This window comes from Brienomyrus brachyistius, chromosome 5 (genome assembly GCF_023856365.1).
Source record: "Brienomyrus brachyistius isolate T26 chromosome 5, BBRACH_0.4, whole genome shotgun sequence".
In the NCBI taxonomy this organism is placed as follows: domain Eukaryota; kingdom Metazoa; phylum Chordata; class Actinopteri; order Osteoglossiformes; family Mormyridae; genus Brienomyrus; species Brienomyrus brachyistius.
In genome coordinates this window covers 3,971,221-3,986,496 of record NC_064537.1, presented here as the reverse complement: position 1 = coordinate 3,986,496, position 15,276 = coordinate 3,971,221, and the positions used below count along the sequence as shown (strand labels likewise).

At 46.2% G+C, this 15,276-nt stretch overlaps 2 protein-coding genes and 1 long non-coding RNA gene across 8 annotated transcripts; 2 read left to right on the top strand and 1 right to left on the bottom strand.

Moving 5' to 3' along the window:
- The first annotated feature begins 129 nt into the window (after positions 1-129).
- Positions 130-7,044, top strand: LOC125742994 (Fc receptor-like protein 5). 4 transcript variants are annotated; one of them, XM_049015530.1, is made up of 10 exons: positions 130-531; positions 614-640; positions 2,174-2,461; positions 2,836-3,111; positions 3,695-3,964; positions 4,057-4,356; positions 4,885-4,989; positions 5,177-5,216; positions 5,608-5,707; positions 6,701-7,043. In XM_049015530.1, exons 1-10 carry the CDS (start codon positions 342-344, stop codon positions 6,740-6,742), a joined length of 1,638 nt encoding a protein of 545 aa, XP_048871487.1. In that variant the 5' UTR covers positions 130-341; the 3' UTR covers positions 6,743-7,043. The 4 variants fall into 4 exon arrangements, with proteins under 4 accessions (XP_048871487.1, XP_048871488.1, XP_048871489.1 ...); XM_049015531.1 differs by having other exon boundaries at positions 4,888-4,989; positions 6,701-7,042; XM_049015532.1 differs by having other exon boundaries at positions 5,177-5,204; positions 6,701-7,042.
- Positions 7,045-7,199: 155 nt separating this feature from the next.
- si:dkey-93h22.7 (Fc receptor-like protein 5) lies at positions 7,200-13,981 on the top strand. Of its 3 annotated transcripts, XM_049015537.1 has the most exons (12): positions 7,200-7,384; positions 7,864-7,890; positions 7,983-8,032; positions 8,107-8,279; positions 9,628-9,897; positions 10,501-10,782; positions 10,973-11,272; positions 12,602-12,706; positions 12,917-12,944; positions 13,087-13,135; positions 13,382-13,447; positions 13,610-13,981. In XM_049015537.1, the coding sequence occupies exons 4-12, from the start codon at positions 8,120-8,122 to the stop codon at positions 13,655-13,657; spliced, it is 1,308 nt and encodes a 435-aa protein (XP_048871494.1). In that variant the 5' UTR covers positions 7,200-7,384; positions 7,864-7,890; positions 7,983-8,032; positions 8,107-8,119; the 3' UTR covers positions 13,658-13,981. The 3 variants fall into 3 exon arrangements, with proteins under 3 accessions (XP_048871494.1, XP_048871493.1, XP_048871495.1); XM_049015536.1 differs by having other exon boundaries at positions 7,201-7,384; positions 7,983-8,279; XM_049015538.1 differs by having other exon boundaries at positions 7,201-7,384; positions 7,963-8,279.
- LOC125743002 (uncharacterized) lies at positions 11,669-12,475 on the bottom strand. The gene is made up of 3 exons (XR_007398258.1): positions 12,371-12,475; positions 11,981-12,160; positions 11,669-11,770 (listed from the first exon to the last, which is right to left on the bottom strand). It is a non-coding gene; the product is annotated as an uncharacterized LOC125743002 (long non-coding RNA).
- Positions 13,982-15,276: the final 1,295 nt, after the last annotated feature.

The window sequence follows — 15,276 nt, the reverse complement described above, 5'->3', positions numbered from 1 at the left end:
TTATTTTATATCAATTATTTATTTACATTATTACAGCTAAACAATGCAACACATATATGCAGCTATTGATTAACTCTGTCTCCTTTGTCTGCAGTTATCTTACTTACGTCTTAAATTAACAATTCACTAACGTTCTTCCTTTTTTAAAGGCCAAGTTAAGTTTCTTTCCCAAGAAAACTCAACTGAGCAGGTTTTAGACTGAAATAAGGTCTTTAATTCACCCAAATCTCAGTTCCTCCGGGTTTTGTTCAGTATTTCACTGCTTTTCCCTGTAAGGTGCCCTTAGTGTTTTCTCATAATACCGTAGCCCGGACCTGCACAGGAAATGCTGCTTCACCTTAATGCCGCATACGGGGTCGGAGTGGGGGGTGGAGTTCTCAGCTATCTGTCCCCTGCAGATAGGAGGGGGGGGGGAAGCCAATGTTCCAGGCATCTACACACACGCATGCCTGCAGGCACAAACGTCTGCGGGTCAGCGGGAAGATGCGAGGATGGGCAAACCGCTGCCTGCGAATTTGATGCCCATTTTGGGTGAGTCCTCATCCTCAGGGTCACAGGGCCAGAATGACCTCCTAAAAATCTAATTAAGGTGTTTGTTTACTGTTTCTTCCAGTTTTTGCAGTTTTGGGGACAGTTAACGGTATGTATTTTTCTCCTCTGATAAACCATCAGTAGCTTCAATATGTTCTTTAAAAAATGGATCTCGCCCAAGAACAGCTCGTTAGTGGCTGATTAGCATGCAGAGCCTGGGTGTGGATTCTTCTGTACGTTTGAAATTCATGTATTTAGCATGTGGCTGGTCTAACCGGGGGCTTGATTCTGTAATTATAGCTGTGCTCTTACCTTTCGGTTCACTGACTGGGGTCTTACAGCCGGGGTAACTCATCCGACGGACAGCTTTGTAGTTAGATAATAAGTTAACTGGGTTCGTAAGAACGCCGTACAGCAGTGTTTCCCAGTCCGGTCCTCGTAGCCCCCCAGCCAGTCCACGTTTTTGGTCTTTCCGAGCTCCCTGCCAGATTTGGATGGATGTCAGGGTGGAGGTTAGCAGTGCACCATAACAGAACAATGGTATGCAGGTTGGAAAGGGGGAAAGATTAAACTCTATTATAAGAAATGTGTTTTCAATGTGATTCATTGACAAATAGTGACCAATGAAGGACAATTGGTTCAGACGTGGATATTTACAAAACAACAAACAGCTCGATCTGAACACGAAACCCGTCAAAGTAAAACAACTCAAAGACAATATTCTAGACCTAGAACTCCTTACTGTAATTAACCCAAAAACAACCAACCCTACAGTCCAAACAAAAAATGACAACTAAAGTAACAAACATAACATTTAATTTACATTTAATTTACATTTAAATTAAGATCAGTCAAGTTAAGTTTACCTGGGGGGGTTGACTTTTTTTTTTTTTTTTAAGGAAGATTGGCATTGGGGTTAAAATACTCAGGGCTTAAAATACTGGGGGCGACAGCGTGTGATCGGACTTAATGACACCCATGCAGGGCAAACAAGACCCAGGGAAGGAACAAGTGGAAAATTATCATCAGAAAACTAGCAAACGTCATACTCCAAAAATCCGAAAGAATGTTCCATAGATCGTGAATCACAAAATGAATGTCTGAGAGAACGCAGGGGAGGGTGTGGCGAAAACTGCTGTCTTTTGAAGTGTGGCGGCAAAATGAATCCACGTCAACTGAACCAATGAAAAGGCAGGCAGAGGCAAACGGGAATGAACCTCCCAGGAGCCGGCAGGTCGCAAAAACGTGGGCTGTCAATCGATCTAGAGTCATCTGTGCGGTTTGGGTGTCTTTTGCACGGATATAACAGCTCTAGGCTTCCGATATTCATGGCCCAGCCCAAGGTCAGACTACACCGTTGGCTGACACAGAGCGCAAGCGTAAGACCGACATTTAGGAGACAGACAGATAATATACACAGTCAAGTCAATTTGTCAAGTCAATTAAAAAGAAACAACAGGATCAGGAGCTGTAGTTTCCACCCCCCCACCCCCTATAGCAGCTTCTCACCATTCACCTCATGGCCCCCCCTGTGTGTCCCCTGCCTTGAGTGCTGTGTTCAAAACAACCCGACCTCCGCCCTTGAAAATCTGCATGGCAGATGGCTGGATATATGCTTGGAGGCTCCCATCTCTCTCTGCAGCGCTTTCGATGCCTGTGCTGAGTGGACCACAGAGGGAATACCTGGCAGCCAGGATGACCTTCATGTGCGCAGCACCCCAGGTGCCCCCCCCCGCCATCTTCGAGCTCCAGAGGGACGACGATGGCCGAGTCTTGGCCGCGAAATCCTCAACGGGAAGTCGGCCCGTCAATTTCAGTCTGCCAGTCAGAAACAACTCGGCAGGGATCTACCGCTGCAGAGTGACCCCGCGGAGGGGCCCCGACCGTGGCCTGCCGTTCTACAGCAACGGCCTACCCTTCCAGGTCGTGAGTAAGTGAGGGCCATAGAAATCAGCCAATACGAAAAGAGGGAGGCGGGACTTCCTGTCAGAAGTGACGTTGCTCCACTGCCTCATTGGTTCAGCTTTATTGCACGTGAAAAAAAAAGTGTAGAAACCCGCTATATATAAGGGCGGGCCGCTTCACTGTGACAATTAGAGCTAATTATCATTGGTTTTGTTTATATATATATAATTTGGTCACGTTCACGTTTCTTCCCGTAGAATAATGATCCGGCCAGTATTTCTAAATGGGCCACTGTGTCCTTCAGATGCGTCCAGTCCAGAGTGTCGCTGCACTTATGGAAAATGGAAAGACCTTTTAGAGGAATGACATTTTTACCCTCCCCCCCATATGCCCCCACAGTCCCAGTGCGGGGTGCCAGCCTGCTCCCAGAACCCGACCCGCCTACCCTGTACGAGGGGCAGATGCTGACCCTGTCCTGCCGGGTCCAGCGGGGCTCCCACCTGACCTACAGCTGGCTCCACGACGGCAGGCAGCTGCCTGATAGCCCTCTGGGGGGAAACCTCACCATCAGCCCAGTGACGCCGAAACACGCTGGGAACTACTCCTGTGCTGCTCGGAATGACATGACCAGCTCCCACGTTTCCCATAGCAGAGATGTCCCGGTCGTGGTCAGAGGTGGGGCGGCTTAGGGGCTGAGGGGCTGCCAGACGTTGATAATTAGGTGCTTTTCCTTTATGACGTGATCATGATGTCTGACTAGACAATAAAGAGCAGAATAAGTTCATTACCCGTGTGTTTCCTTCCTCACACAGCCGGCCCATTAAAAACAGCGCAGTTCTATGTACAGGCTACCCCCCCCCCTACCGCAGAGTCTTAAATAACTAATTATCAAGTTTTAATTGAGCTGCTGAATTTATCACCCAACTTCAGTCAGAAATGACACTCATTTCCTTCCCAACCCATGTTGAATCACATCAGCTCGCTGATACTTTGCATCAGTTCACTAGTGCTCTGTAGTAAAATCACTCTGCTGATTCTGGGATTTGAACCAGCGCCCTTCTGATTACAGACACAGCAACTTAATCATCACGAGTAATTGTCTGTTGCTTTAATTGCTAAACAGGTAGGTTGAGCCCTGAAACCCAAGCCCTACAAGGTTATGGATGTTAGTCACTCTGTTCGTCGGCGTGACCGTTCTTGCAGGCCAGGGGGGAAGCTGACATGTTCACCACACTCTTGCTCTCCGTGACACTCTCAGCCTTGCTGTCCAAGCCACACGTCTCGTTTGCTGTGACCAAAGAGGGCTCAGGATACCACGCTGACGTGACGTGCCACTTGGCCAATGGGACGCCGCCCGTGCAGTTTCGGCTCTTCCTGAATGACACGGAGGTGGCCAGCAGGACGGCGCTGTCACGCAGCACCAGCTTCTCAGTGCCAGTGCGGCTGGGGGAGAGATTAGGCAACGTGCAGTGCGGGGCAGAGAACACCGTGCAGCGGCTTGTCAGCAATGCGGTGACGCTAGAAGTGGGTGAGTTCCTCTGCATGACACCTTGGGGCATCTACAAGGCAAAGGGGGGGGATCTGTGGGCACAGGTATGACCTGTGTGTCTGTGCGTGCAGTCCCTGTAGGGGGCGCTGTGCATCTCCAGGTACAGTACCTGCACGATGCTGCCTCCACTGTCGTCGCTGTCCTGCTCCGCTGCACACTCACTCGGGGGACCTTTCCGGAGTTCGCCTGGTTCCTGAACGACACCCTCCTGGGAGAGAAAGGTGCCTCGCACCTAATGACCGACCGAAACGGTACGCTTCTCCTGGTACCCATCATGGCAGAGAATTCTGGATACTACCGCTGTGAGGCTAAAGACAGCTTCGAGGAATCCCCGTGGTTACGAAGCCAGGAGCACCTGATCCACAGCTCCGGTAAAGCGGTGCTCCCTTTCAGCCTCATTCTCCCAGGACATTTCCCTCTAATTAACAATTAATGTCCTAATTGCTTAGTAACTAACCCATGCCTTTATCCAAAGGAACGAAAAGTTTTCACTCATTTGAATGAAGCTGTATGCTTTACTAGAATATTCTAGGCTTCGAACCTCACTCGAGGGTACAACAGCAGAACATCTTCTGGGAGTTAAACCCACAACCCTGAGTTATCTGCCCTCCTCTTGTCCAATACTCTACGTGTTTCCTACCTTAAACCACTTCAGAGGCTCTGCTTAAAGCAGAACGCTTTGCACGCTCCGCCTTGGTGCAAATCCCGAACCAGGCGGGGTAACCATATCGCCACTGAGCCCATGGGCGATGTCCTGAACCACCAGAAATACCCCTAGTGGTGCGTTTGGACTCGTGGCTCCACCCTTCTATATGTGTCACAGGGTGAACACAAAATTCCTATGAATCTGTACTTGTATCTGCACAAACGTATCTCATCAAAAACCACTCCTGCCCCAGCAGCGTCCCGCATGGTGACTCTGGAAGTGATCGCTGTGGCGTTCAGCTGCTTCCTCCTGCTGGCCATTCTGGGAAGTGCGGGTGTCGCTTTGGCGCTGACTAACAGTAAGTGTCCCCTGAGGGTGGGTGAAGGTGGGGGCTGCTCTCTCCGTATCGCGCAGCAGTGACCAAACCTTTGCCTCGTCACATATGACAGCAGTGTAAAAGGACACAGCCTGATAACCAGAAAAAGAAAACATTGAAAATGTTAAAAAGCTGAAAAATATTTTGTTTTATGCCCTGTGTCCTTTAGGGGGGGTCAGTAGCAGTTCACCAGCCAGGTATCGATATATGTAAGTGTGTGTGAGTATGTGTGTGTGTGAGTATGTCTGTGAATGTGAGACCCTGTGTATGTATGTGTGTGTGTCTCAGCTTGTGGGAGCCTGTGTGTGTATGTGTGTTTCAGTGTATGTGTGTGTATGTATGTGTGTGTGTGTCTCAGCTTGTGGGAGCCTGTGTGTGTAAAGATTTCATAGTAGAGATAAGGGTTATGCTCATAGAATTGAAGGGAGAATACCCACAAATATATAAATATGTGGACTGTATATGTGTGTGTGTGTGTGTGTGTGTGTGTGCAATGGGTGTGGCTTGCTGTTATGCCCCTCCCACCATATCTGCACACCTGACTCTCTCTTCACCCCTATCACACTTTCTGCTCATGAACGCCCCCCCCCCGCCTCTAAGCAACCCCAGGCCCAGTATATTTGACCTCCTAGAGATCCCACCCAGGCCAAATGTCTCAGCGAGGGAGGAGGCCAGTGACAGAAGCAGCCCCCACCACACGGTGAGAATCCACCTCCTCTGATCCCAGATCCACCCAACCTGACTGACACCTCCTCTAATCCTAGATCCATCTCCGCTTCCTGACCAGACTGACACCTCCTCTAATCCCAGATACATCTCCGCCTCCTGACTAGACTGACACCTCCTCTAATCCCAGATCCATCTCATCCTCCCAACCTAATTGACACCTCCTCTAATCCCAGATACATCTCCGCCTCCTGACCAGACTGACACCTCCTCTAATCCCAGATACATCTCCGCCTCCTGACTAGACTGACACCTCCTCTAATCCCAGATCCATCTCATCCTCCCAACCTAATTGACACCTCATCTAATCCCAGATACATCTCCGCTTCCTGACCAGACTGACACCTCCTCTGCTCTCAGATCCATCTCATCCTCCCAACCTAATTGACACCTCCTCTAATCCCAGATACATCTCTGCCTCCTAACCAGACTGACACCTCCTCTAATCCCAGATACATCTCCTCCTCCTAACCAGACTGACACCTCCTCTAATCCCAAATCCATCTCATCCTCCCAACCTAATTGACACCTCCTCTAATCCCAGATACATCTCCTCCTCCCAACCTGACTGACACCTCCTCTAATCCCAGATACATCTCCTCCTCCCAACCAGACTGACACCTCCTCTAATCCCAGATACAACTCCTCCTCCCAACCTTAATATTCTAAATTTAACCCCGACTATGTAAAAATAATGTGTAACGAAAGGTGACTGTTTAAGATTCCTGACAGTATTTTTCACCCGTACTACCCCCCCCCCCCCCCCCCCCATTTGTACTGTCTTGTCACGTAACCCCTCACTACCCTGGTAGGAGGTGAGGTTTAACATTTCTATGCTGCTTCACACAGTGACGTTTTAAATGAATGCTTATTTGAAGCATTGGTAAGGAAAAACACATGAGTGGATAATTTCTCAGGCACCACGACAGCCTACTGTGACCTGCCCGTCTCTATTTCCTCTTAAAAGGACCCCAATATGGCTACAGCTGAGGAGCAGCTGCCAGTATGACAGGATGGTTTCCAAGCCGCCCCGGCAATGCAGGTCCATCGTCTCTCTGCACCAGGGAACCCAGAGGGCAAAACGTTGGACCGCAATGAAACTGTCGCACAAAATGTGCTTGATGTGTTGTTTACGCACATCTGTCAGCCATGTTTAAATTCAGGAACTGTACTTTACTGCTTATGGCCTGACACTCACTGCCTAGCTGGGTTTTCATCATTAATTAATAAAAAGTTTGTTTTTTATTAAACAGTTTTTGTTGCTCGTTTTCTCTGTTGCATCACTAATAAACTGTCCAAACGGCAGTGTTCAGTCTGTTTTCTTTCACTCTCAGTGCACCTTATATTCTCGGTATATTTTCACTGAATTCTGTTCTGTGGTGTTAGAGATGATAGTGTTAAGCGCTATCTCTGGCCCCCACATGGCTTGCTGGGGTGGAGGAAGCCATCATATCTTTTGAAAACATCCCACAACAGTGGAGGGAGGGGCAGAGTAACTGAAACAACGTCCCAGTTTTGGGATCAATGGACTCGGTAGCCAGCGCCTGATCAGAGCCTGTTTACCCGCCACATCGTCAGAACCGAACTCTGCTTGCGGACCGGAGACTAAAGATGAATCAGAAATTTGGACGGCTGGTAGCCATGATAGTTGGTATGTGGCACGATCGTCAAACTGCTACATCTCACATCGAACTGCTATGACTCGGTAACAATTCAAAATGTCAATAATAATGCATTATAATAACTAGCTGTGACATACCCGGCTACCACAATGCTGTGACATCATAATAAGTTGCTATGGCAATGTGCTATAGTAGCAACTTATAAATGGATATAAATGTTCTCTGTCTGTTTTCATGAAGTTTTCTGATTACACTGCGAAATCTAGTTTAAATTATACAAACACACCCCGCGATCCTTACCAAGATAAATGGTTAGAAGATGGATGGATAGATGGATGGATTATATGAAAACATTGTTTTATTTTCTGTTTATGGACTTTCACTGATCTTCTGCCTTCTCCCACTGCCCTTAATTCAACCTACTTTTAGTTTTAATGCTGACATGAGTGAAGTTTACATGTAAAACCTAGAGGGACGATGATGATGTTGATTTCCTCTTCACCGGCAGGTCTGTCCTCCCTGCACGGCGTCCTCTGTAAGTAAACATCGCTGTTCCAGCCGGCTCTTCCGCTACAACGTCATTTCTCTCTGTATGAGTTGCTGTCAGCTCTTTCTCTTCCTATCAAGGCTCTGGCGAGTTGGGCAAACCGACCCTAATCATCCCTCGCCTCGCCGAGGTAGGAGCTTTCGTGACATTCAAATGTCGTCTACCAGAGAGACGCGATGAAGTGATTCACTTCACGTTCTACAGCGAGGAGGCCGACATGTCTGAAGAGGCATCGTTACAACGCAATGAAGAAGATGCCCAAATCCTTCTCATAGTTGAACTGAGACACCAAGGTCATTACATGTGCAAGGCTGAAGTGCAGAATAACACAAGAGTGACATCTGAGGTCAGCGATAGAGTCTACTTCAAAGTGCTCGGTGAGTGTGACATCATGCCGATGGCTGCCAGACCTCTCTGACAAAACCTCTTAGGGTCATGACTGGTTTACAGCTCCAGGTAGAACAGCAAAGGGGAGCACCTGATATGAGGCCAGTGGGAGGATATGGAGATGGGATTGGAGGAGATGCAAGAAAATTGTGGAAAGCAACAAAAATAGAGGCGTCTGGCCATCAGCTGGTGGGAAACTGCATTGAGGGGGGGGGGGGGTTGGGCTCTGGAATCGGGGACAAGGTGTGTTTTCAGGGGCTGGGAAGAAAAACAGAAGTCCGACAAGTCTGATAATAGTAATGCAGTTTTTCTCGATTGCTTTGAAGCATTTCTCAATTGATAATTAACATTTGCAAAACAGCAAATGTAATCCCCACACCAGAATATCAGTTCTGCATAGTATATCCCATTCTGGAGCTCAGGACTATGCTTACATTCTGACAATTCTCATTATTTCACCAAATTTCCAAATGTTTTAGTACATATATGCAAACGGTGTAGTACAATGGTCTTGTTTTGGCACAGTTTTCAGTTGCTTTAGTCTTGCTCATCAAATAGATTATGTAGTTTCCCATTGTAATGATTTTGCACTCAAAACTACACATGTATGTGATCCTGGTGTTAGTCAGCACAGGCAAGACTGCTAACCAAGCTTTCAAGATGATGTAAAAATATATCCCAGAAACTGCAGTAATATAGCATTGTGGTGTTTCAGTACATGATTTTGTTGTTCTTGTATTGCAAGTTTGCTGTTTTGTGATATACGGTGCTGTGTGACTGCTTTGTTTGCTGTTATACTGTGTCTTGCGATATGAAGATCTTACATGTGCATGCGAGTGCTTTCTATTGCCAGTGAACATTACATACTGTAATATGGAGCCTTGCAGTGTAGAAACTGGTGCCTTTGAAATGAATAAGTATCAGTTTGCTAAAGGAAAATGGTCAGCGATGATGAGAAAGTGGGAAAAAATTGTCATTCAGAATGATGGAGCTCAGGAACATTCTGACCCGTTAAAATGGTGCTGCTTGTACTTCATTTTGGTGGCATTGACTAATTCATTGGTGGGATTTGATTTTGGACATGAATGGATTGTTTTGGGTAAGTTGTAGGCTTTTACAGCTAAGTCATTGTGTTGGGTTATATGCATGAATTGGTTTGAGAAATGTAATATATGTAATAAAGCCTCTATATTAAGTATGTTTCATGAAATGTGCCAAAGTAATTGAGAAAATATGTAATAACATTTTGCACCGGTCCATTGGTGCACTTCAATGATGCACCATATTTTATATCACAAGGCTACAGCTTACTGTCTGTGTCTTTGGTCTGCTCCACAGAGCCTATTCAGCAGGTGGTGCTCAGGCTAACGCCAGACCTGGGGGAGTTTTTTGAGAGCGATAACTTCACCCTGCACTGTAATGTGTTGGGGGGGAGAGACATCTCATACAAGTGGCTGTTGGACGGCGAGGTGCTGGAGGTGTCCTCTAACTCGATCCACATCACGAGGTTGACGCAGAGAGATGCGGGGTCCTACTCCTGCATGGCATTCAACGAGATGGAACAGGACGTCAACGAAACGTCAAACAACGTGACCGTGACAGTCAGAGGTCGCGTGTCCCTCCCTGGGTGCTCTGCCTCAGCTAGAACTAATTCAGACAGACAGACAGGCAAACAGACAGACAGACAGATAGATAGATAGATAGATAGATAGATAGATAGATAGATAGATAGATAGACAGACAGACAGGCAAACAGACAGACAGACAGATAGATAGATAGATAGATAGATAGACAGACAGGCAAACAGACAGACAGACAGATAGATAGATAGATAGATAGATAGATAGATAGACAGGCAAACAGACAGACAGATAGATAGATAGATAGATAGATAGATAGATAGATAGATAGATAGACTGGCAAACAGACAGACAGACAGACAGACAGACAGGTAGATAGATAGATAGATAGATAGATAGATAGATAGATAGATAGATAGATAGATAGATAGATAGATAGATAGATAGATAGATACTGGAGGAAATTGCAGGTTTACAGAAGCATAAGACACATTTAGAAAATAATACAGATACTTACATGGTAATAAACAGAAACGAAAGATAAGAAATGACAATGCAAAGCTTCTTGCCGTGATGAATACCGGCCCTTTCTTGGGAGAGATCTCATATGTGTTTGTCGTTCCCCCTCAGCAATGCTGTCCACACCTCAGATAACATTCACAGTACGTAAGGAACAAGAGCAGTACGTTGCGGTCATCACCTGCAGGGCTGCCAGGGGTTCACTTCCCGCCAATTTCAGCCTGATCACCTACAACGAGACGAGGGAGGAGTCACGCACCAGGAGCGCCGGCCCTTTCTTAAACGCCTCCTTCTCTGTGCTCGTCAGTCTGGGCCGGAGCACAGAGAGGGCTCAGTGCTCGGTGACGGACGGACGCTCCATGCTGAAGAGCAACGCCATACTCCTGGAAGTGGGTACGTGTAAAGGGGCGCCACCGAGATCTGCACTCACTGTGCTCCTAAAATGTTTTATTGAGGGTCAGATAAGAATAATTCACGTTAATTTTCAGCAAACACTTTTATCCAAAGCGACGTAACAATTGAGAGAGCAAAGTCAGCCAGTAACCCTGGTTAAGGGTCTTACTCAGATGTGTTTCTATTCCAGTCCCTATAGGTGGCGCTGTGCACATAAATCTGGAGTATGACACTGGTCATAACTTTAAAGTGGTGGGAATGACCCTGCAGTGCGTGGTGGAGCATGGGACCCACCCCATTTACCGCTGGTACCTAAATGACTCATTGATGCTCATGAAGTCAGAGAAACAGTCCTACAGGCTGTCGGACGATGGGCGCTTTCTCACCCTCCTCAAAGTCCACACCCCCACCTCCTACCGATGCAAAGCCATGGACGAGTTTGACACCAACTCCAGTATCAGCAGCATGCCGGTCCTCATCGACCAGGATGGTGAATGACCACCCCCCCCCCCCCCAAAACACATATATTCACGTCACACAAAGGAACATGAAAGGATTTCTGTTCATGAACAAAGAAGCTACAGCTCATGCATTCATTCAGCTCGTTTATCTGGAATTTATATCAATTGGCTGAATTTTGGACAACTGGTTCCAGATTAGCTAAGGCTAACTAATACACGGTGCTAACCTAAATGTCATTGGCTGACACGGTGCTATTCTAAATGTCATTGGCTGTCACAGTGCTATCCTAAATGTCATTGGCTGACACGGTGCTAACCTAAATGTCATTGGCTGTCACAGTACTATCCTAAATGTCATTGGCTGTCACAGGGCTATCCTAAATGTCATTGGCTGTCACAGGGCTATCCTAAATGTCATTGGCTGACACGGTGCTAACCTAAATGTCATTGGCTGTCACAGTACTATCCTAAATGTCATTGGCTGTCACAGGGCTATCCTAAATGTCATTGGCTGACACGGTGCTAACCTAAATGTCATTGGCTGTCACAGTGCTATTCTAAATGTCATTGGCTGACACGGTACTAACCTAACTGTCATTGGCTTTCACAGTGCTAACCTAAATGTCATTGGCTGTCACAGTGCTATCCTAAATGTCATTGGCTGTCACGGTGCTAACCTAAATGTCATTGGCTTTCACAGTGCTATCCTAAATGTCATTGGCTGACACGGTGCTAACCTAAATGTCATTGGCTGTCACAGTACTATCCTAAATGTCATTGGCTGTCACAGGGCTATCCTAAATGTCATTGGCTGACACGGTGCTAACCTAAATGTCATTGGCTGTCACAGTACTATCCTAAATGTCATTGGCTGTCACAGGGCTATCCTAAATGTCATTGGCTGACACGGTGCTAACCTAAATGTCATTGGCTGTCACAGTGCTATTCTAAATGTCATTGGCTGACACGGTACTAACCTAACTGTCATTGGCTTTCACAGTGCTAACCTAAATGTCATTGGCTGTCACAGTGCTATCCTAAATGTCATTGGCTGTCACGGTGCTAACCTAAATGTCATTGGCTTTCACAGTGCTATCCTAAATGTCATTGGCTGACACGGTGCTAACCTAAATGTCATTGGCTGTCACAGTACTATCCTAAATGTCATTGGCTGTCACAGGGCTATCCTAAATGTCATTGGCTGACACGGTGCTAACCTAAATGTCATTGGCTGTCACAGTGCTATTTTAAATGTCATTGGCTGACCTTGGATTGCTTCCTGACCCCAGTAGCAGTGTTGTTGCTTTGGCGTGTGAGTGAATCTGCCTTTCAGTTGGCTCTTCGTGTCCTTCACACAGCACTGAAAAACCACATCCCCGTTGAGGTTGCAGCGCTGGTCATTGGCTGCAGCCTCTTTCTTGTGGCCCTATTGACAGGCTGCTGCATCTATGGAGCAATGTACCGTGAGTATCAACCACCCTCCACCCCCTCCCCCAGTACCTCTCAATGACCTGCACCTGATTCAGCCTCTCTCTAAATATATAAGTAGTGCCTCCTTGTGGCAGATCATTGATAGTACACTCTAATTTCTATTACTTGACTCCAACTGCCTGCGTATCATTTGGTCAGTCGTTTGAGGGTTAACTCTGCCATCACTGTCTTCTGTCTCTCAGCCAAACGACAACCCCCAGAGAAGATTCAGTAAGCGCTCGTCACACTAACCACTGTGTCCCTTTTTAAGGGATTTTGCATTCATTATGAATTCAAAAATACTCCTTGGCAAACTCTAAATGTTACAGAACTGAATTCAGCAACTGACAGAGGAACCCTTATCCCCTTCTAGGTTGAACTGGCGCGACTCGGAATCAGACTCTGGGGAAAACGAAGAATTGGTATGAATGCACTGCACTCACTAACTTTCCAAGAGACAATAATGGTACCGATGACCTATTAGTTAAGTTCTCCCCAAACGAGCTTGATGGGCCGAATGGCCTCCTCTCGTTGGTAAATGTCTTATGTTCTTATGTCTCCCAACTCAGCTTGAAAAGCCAGGAAGCACACGACTCACACACACACCATGGATTAATGATGCAACCATGGTGCGCGATTTCAATATTGTCAAGTTTTCTCTTTTATAGACACAGAATGACTATGAGGAAGATCTAGATCTGGTTAGAGCTGCCAGTTTGGACGAGGAAGACGAGGTATGGTGGATGCATGCTCCGTTGGGTAGTGTCAAAAGCTGGTGCTGGGCTACGTAGCCTGTAGCGGCTAAATGCCTATAGTCTTTGACTGAACCTAACTGCCTTTACCAAACTTTAAGGAGGATCTTATTATGGTGACCTCCTCTCTCATTCCCTTCCCAGTCACAGGCCGACCTGGACTCACTGGAAGATTGGATGGGAACAGACTAGAGGACCCCAGATTAAACCTGTGTGCACAGAACAATATACTGCAAGAGGGACGCCATCGAGCCTGAACATGCAAATTCTCATAATACATTTGGACAGCTTGAGTACAATATGTGTGTGTATACCTACATGAGAATACCGAAAACACGATGTTTGAATAGCTCGTTAGTAAATCCAACAGCATCCCATGTCATTGGCTGACACGGTGCTAACCTAAATGTCATTGGCTGTCACAGTGTGCGTGTCATTGTGGAATTATTCAAGTTCACTTTACTGTTATCACTGTTATATACATGATAAATAATGGAAATAAATTTAGTGCCTTCAGGTCCACAGTGTGATGGGCAGATAATAGACAGCACAGACAACAAAAGGCACAACAGCGGACAACACAATTTACAACATATAGCAACACAGATTACACAGTGCGATACAGTAAACATATACAAGAATGGAAGCAGAGGTGGAACTTTCAGGTCCAGGAAGTACAAATCCAGACCAAGATTTTGTTTCAACCAGCCAGTTGAGCGCTCCGTGATCGTGACTAGGTTCAACTGGTTGGTTGGAACAAAATCATGGTCTGGATTTGTACTTCCTGGACCTGAAATTTCTACCTCTGTTTTTTAAGTCAGGCCAATTGTTGTAGATTATGACTGTACAATGAGATGTTAAAGTGCATTCAAGTGCATGTTCTGCAGCAGGGGGCGGGAGCTTAAGAGCCAGGAGCTGAAAGCAGTCAGTCTGGCTGAGCAGGTGCCAACATCACAGCACCCATTCCCATACGCCAGTGCTGCAGTAGCAGGGAGTTCCTGAACTGCACCAAGATGGAGCTAGACGGAAAGTTATATGTGGCGCCCCCTGCAGGCTGAGGTGAGGGTGGTGCCGGGCCAGGAAGCAGAGTTGGTGTTAAGCCTTTTTGCAACAGAGGAGGAGTTTGTGCTATATGTGAGGTCTTCTGCAATATTTACACTAAGGAACTTGATTCTTCAAACAGTCTCAACATTATGAATAGGGTCAGAGGAAGGAATCGAAATATAAAAGGGAGACTGACAGCCGCTGTGGTTTGGAGGTGCAAATTCCTGTTTCGGTGCAATTTGCATAAAGGCCTATATACATATACAGCGAGGAAAATAAGACATGAAATTTACTTTATTACACATAACTTAATCGATGGACTTATTTATTTTGATCTTTTTGTATGTGTGGATTACTTTGGTTGTTACCAACAACTGGTTTAAATTTTATGTCAACAACCCCATTAGAAATATATTTATTGAGAAAAACGTTAATGTGTCCAATACGTATTTTCCCCGCTGTATTCTTACATATTTACTTATATATGTGTATCATGCTCCTGAGAGTTTTACTTCCGCAAAAATGTTGAGGGTAGAATGAAAAAAATGATTGGTTCAGAGAGATAACCAATCAGATTGTAGAAGTAGCGGGTCCAAGCAACTAGAAGGGACAATCAGATGTCTTGGTCCCGCCTCCTCTGATTGCTTGGATCCACCGCCTATAAAATCTGATTGGTTATCTCTGTGAATCAATCTTTTTTTCATTCTGCACTCAGAACATTTTTTAAGTAAAACTCCTACAAGCATGCATCATTTAATGCATACCTG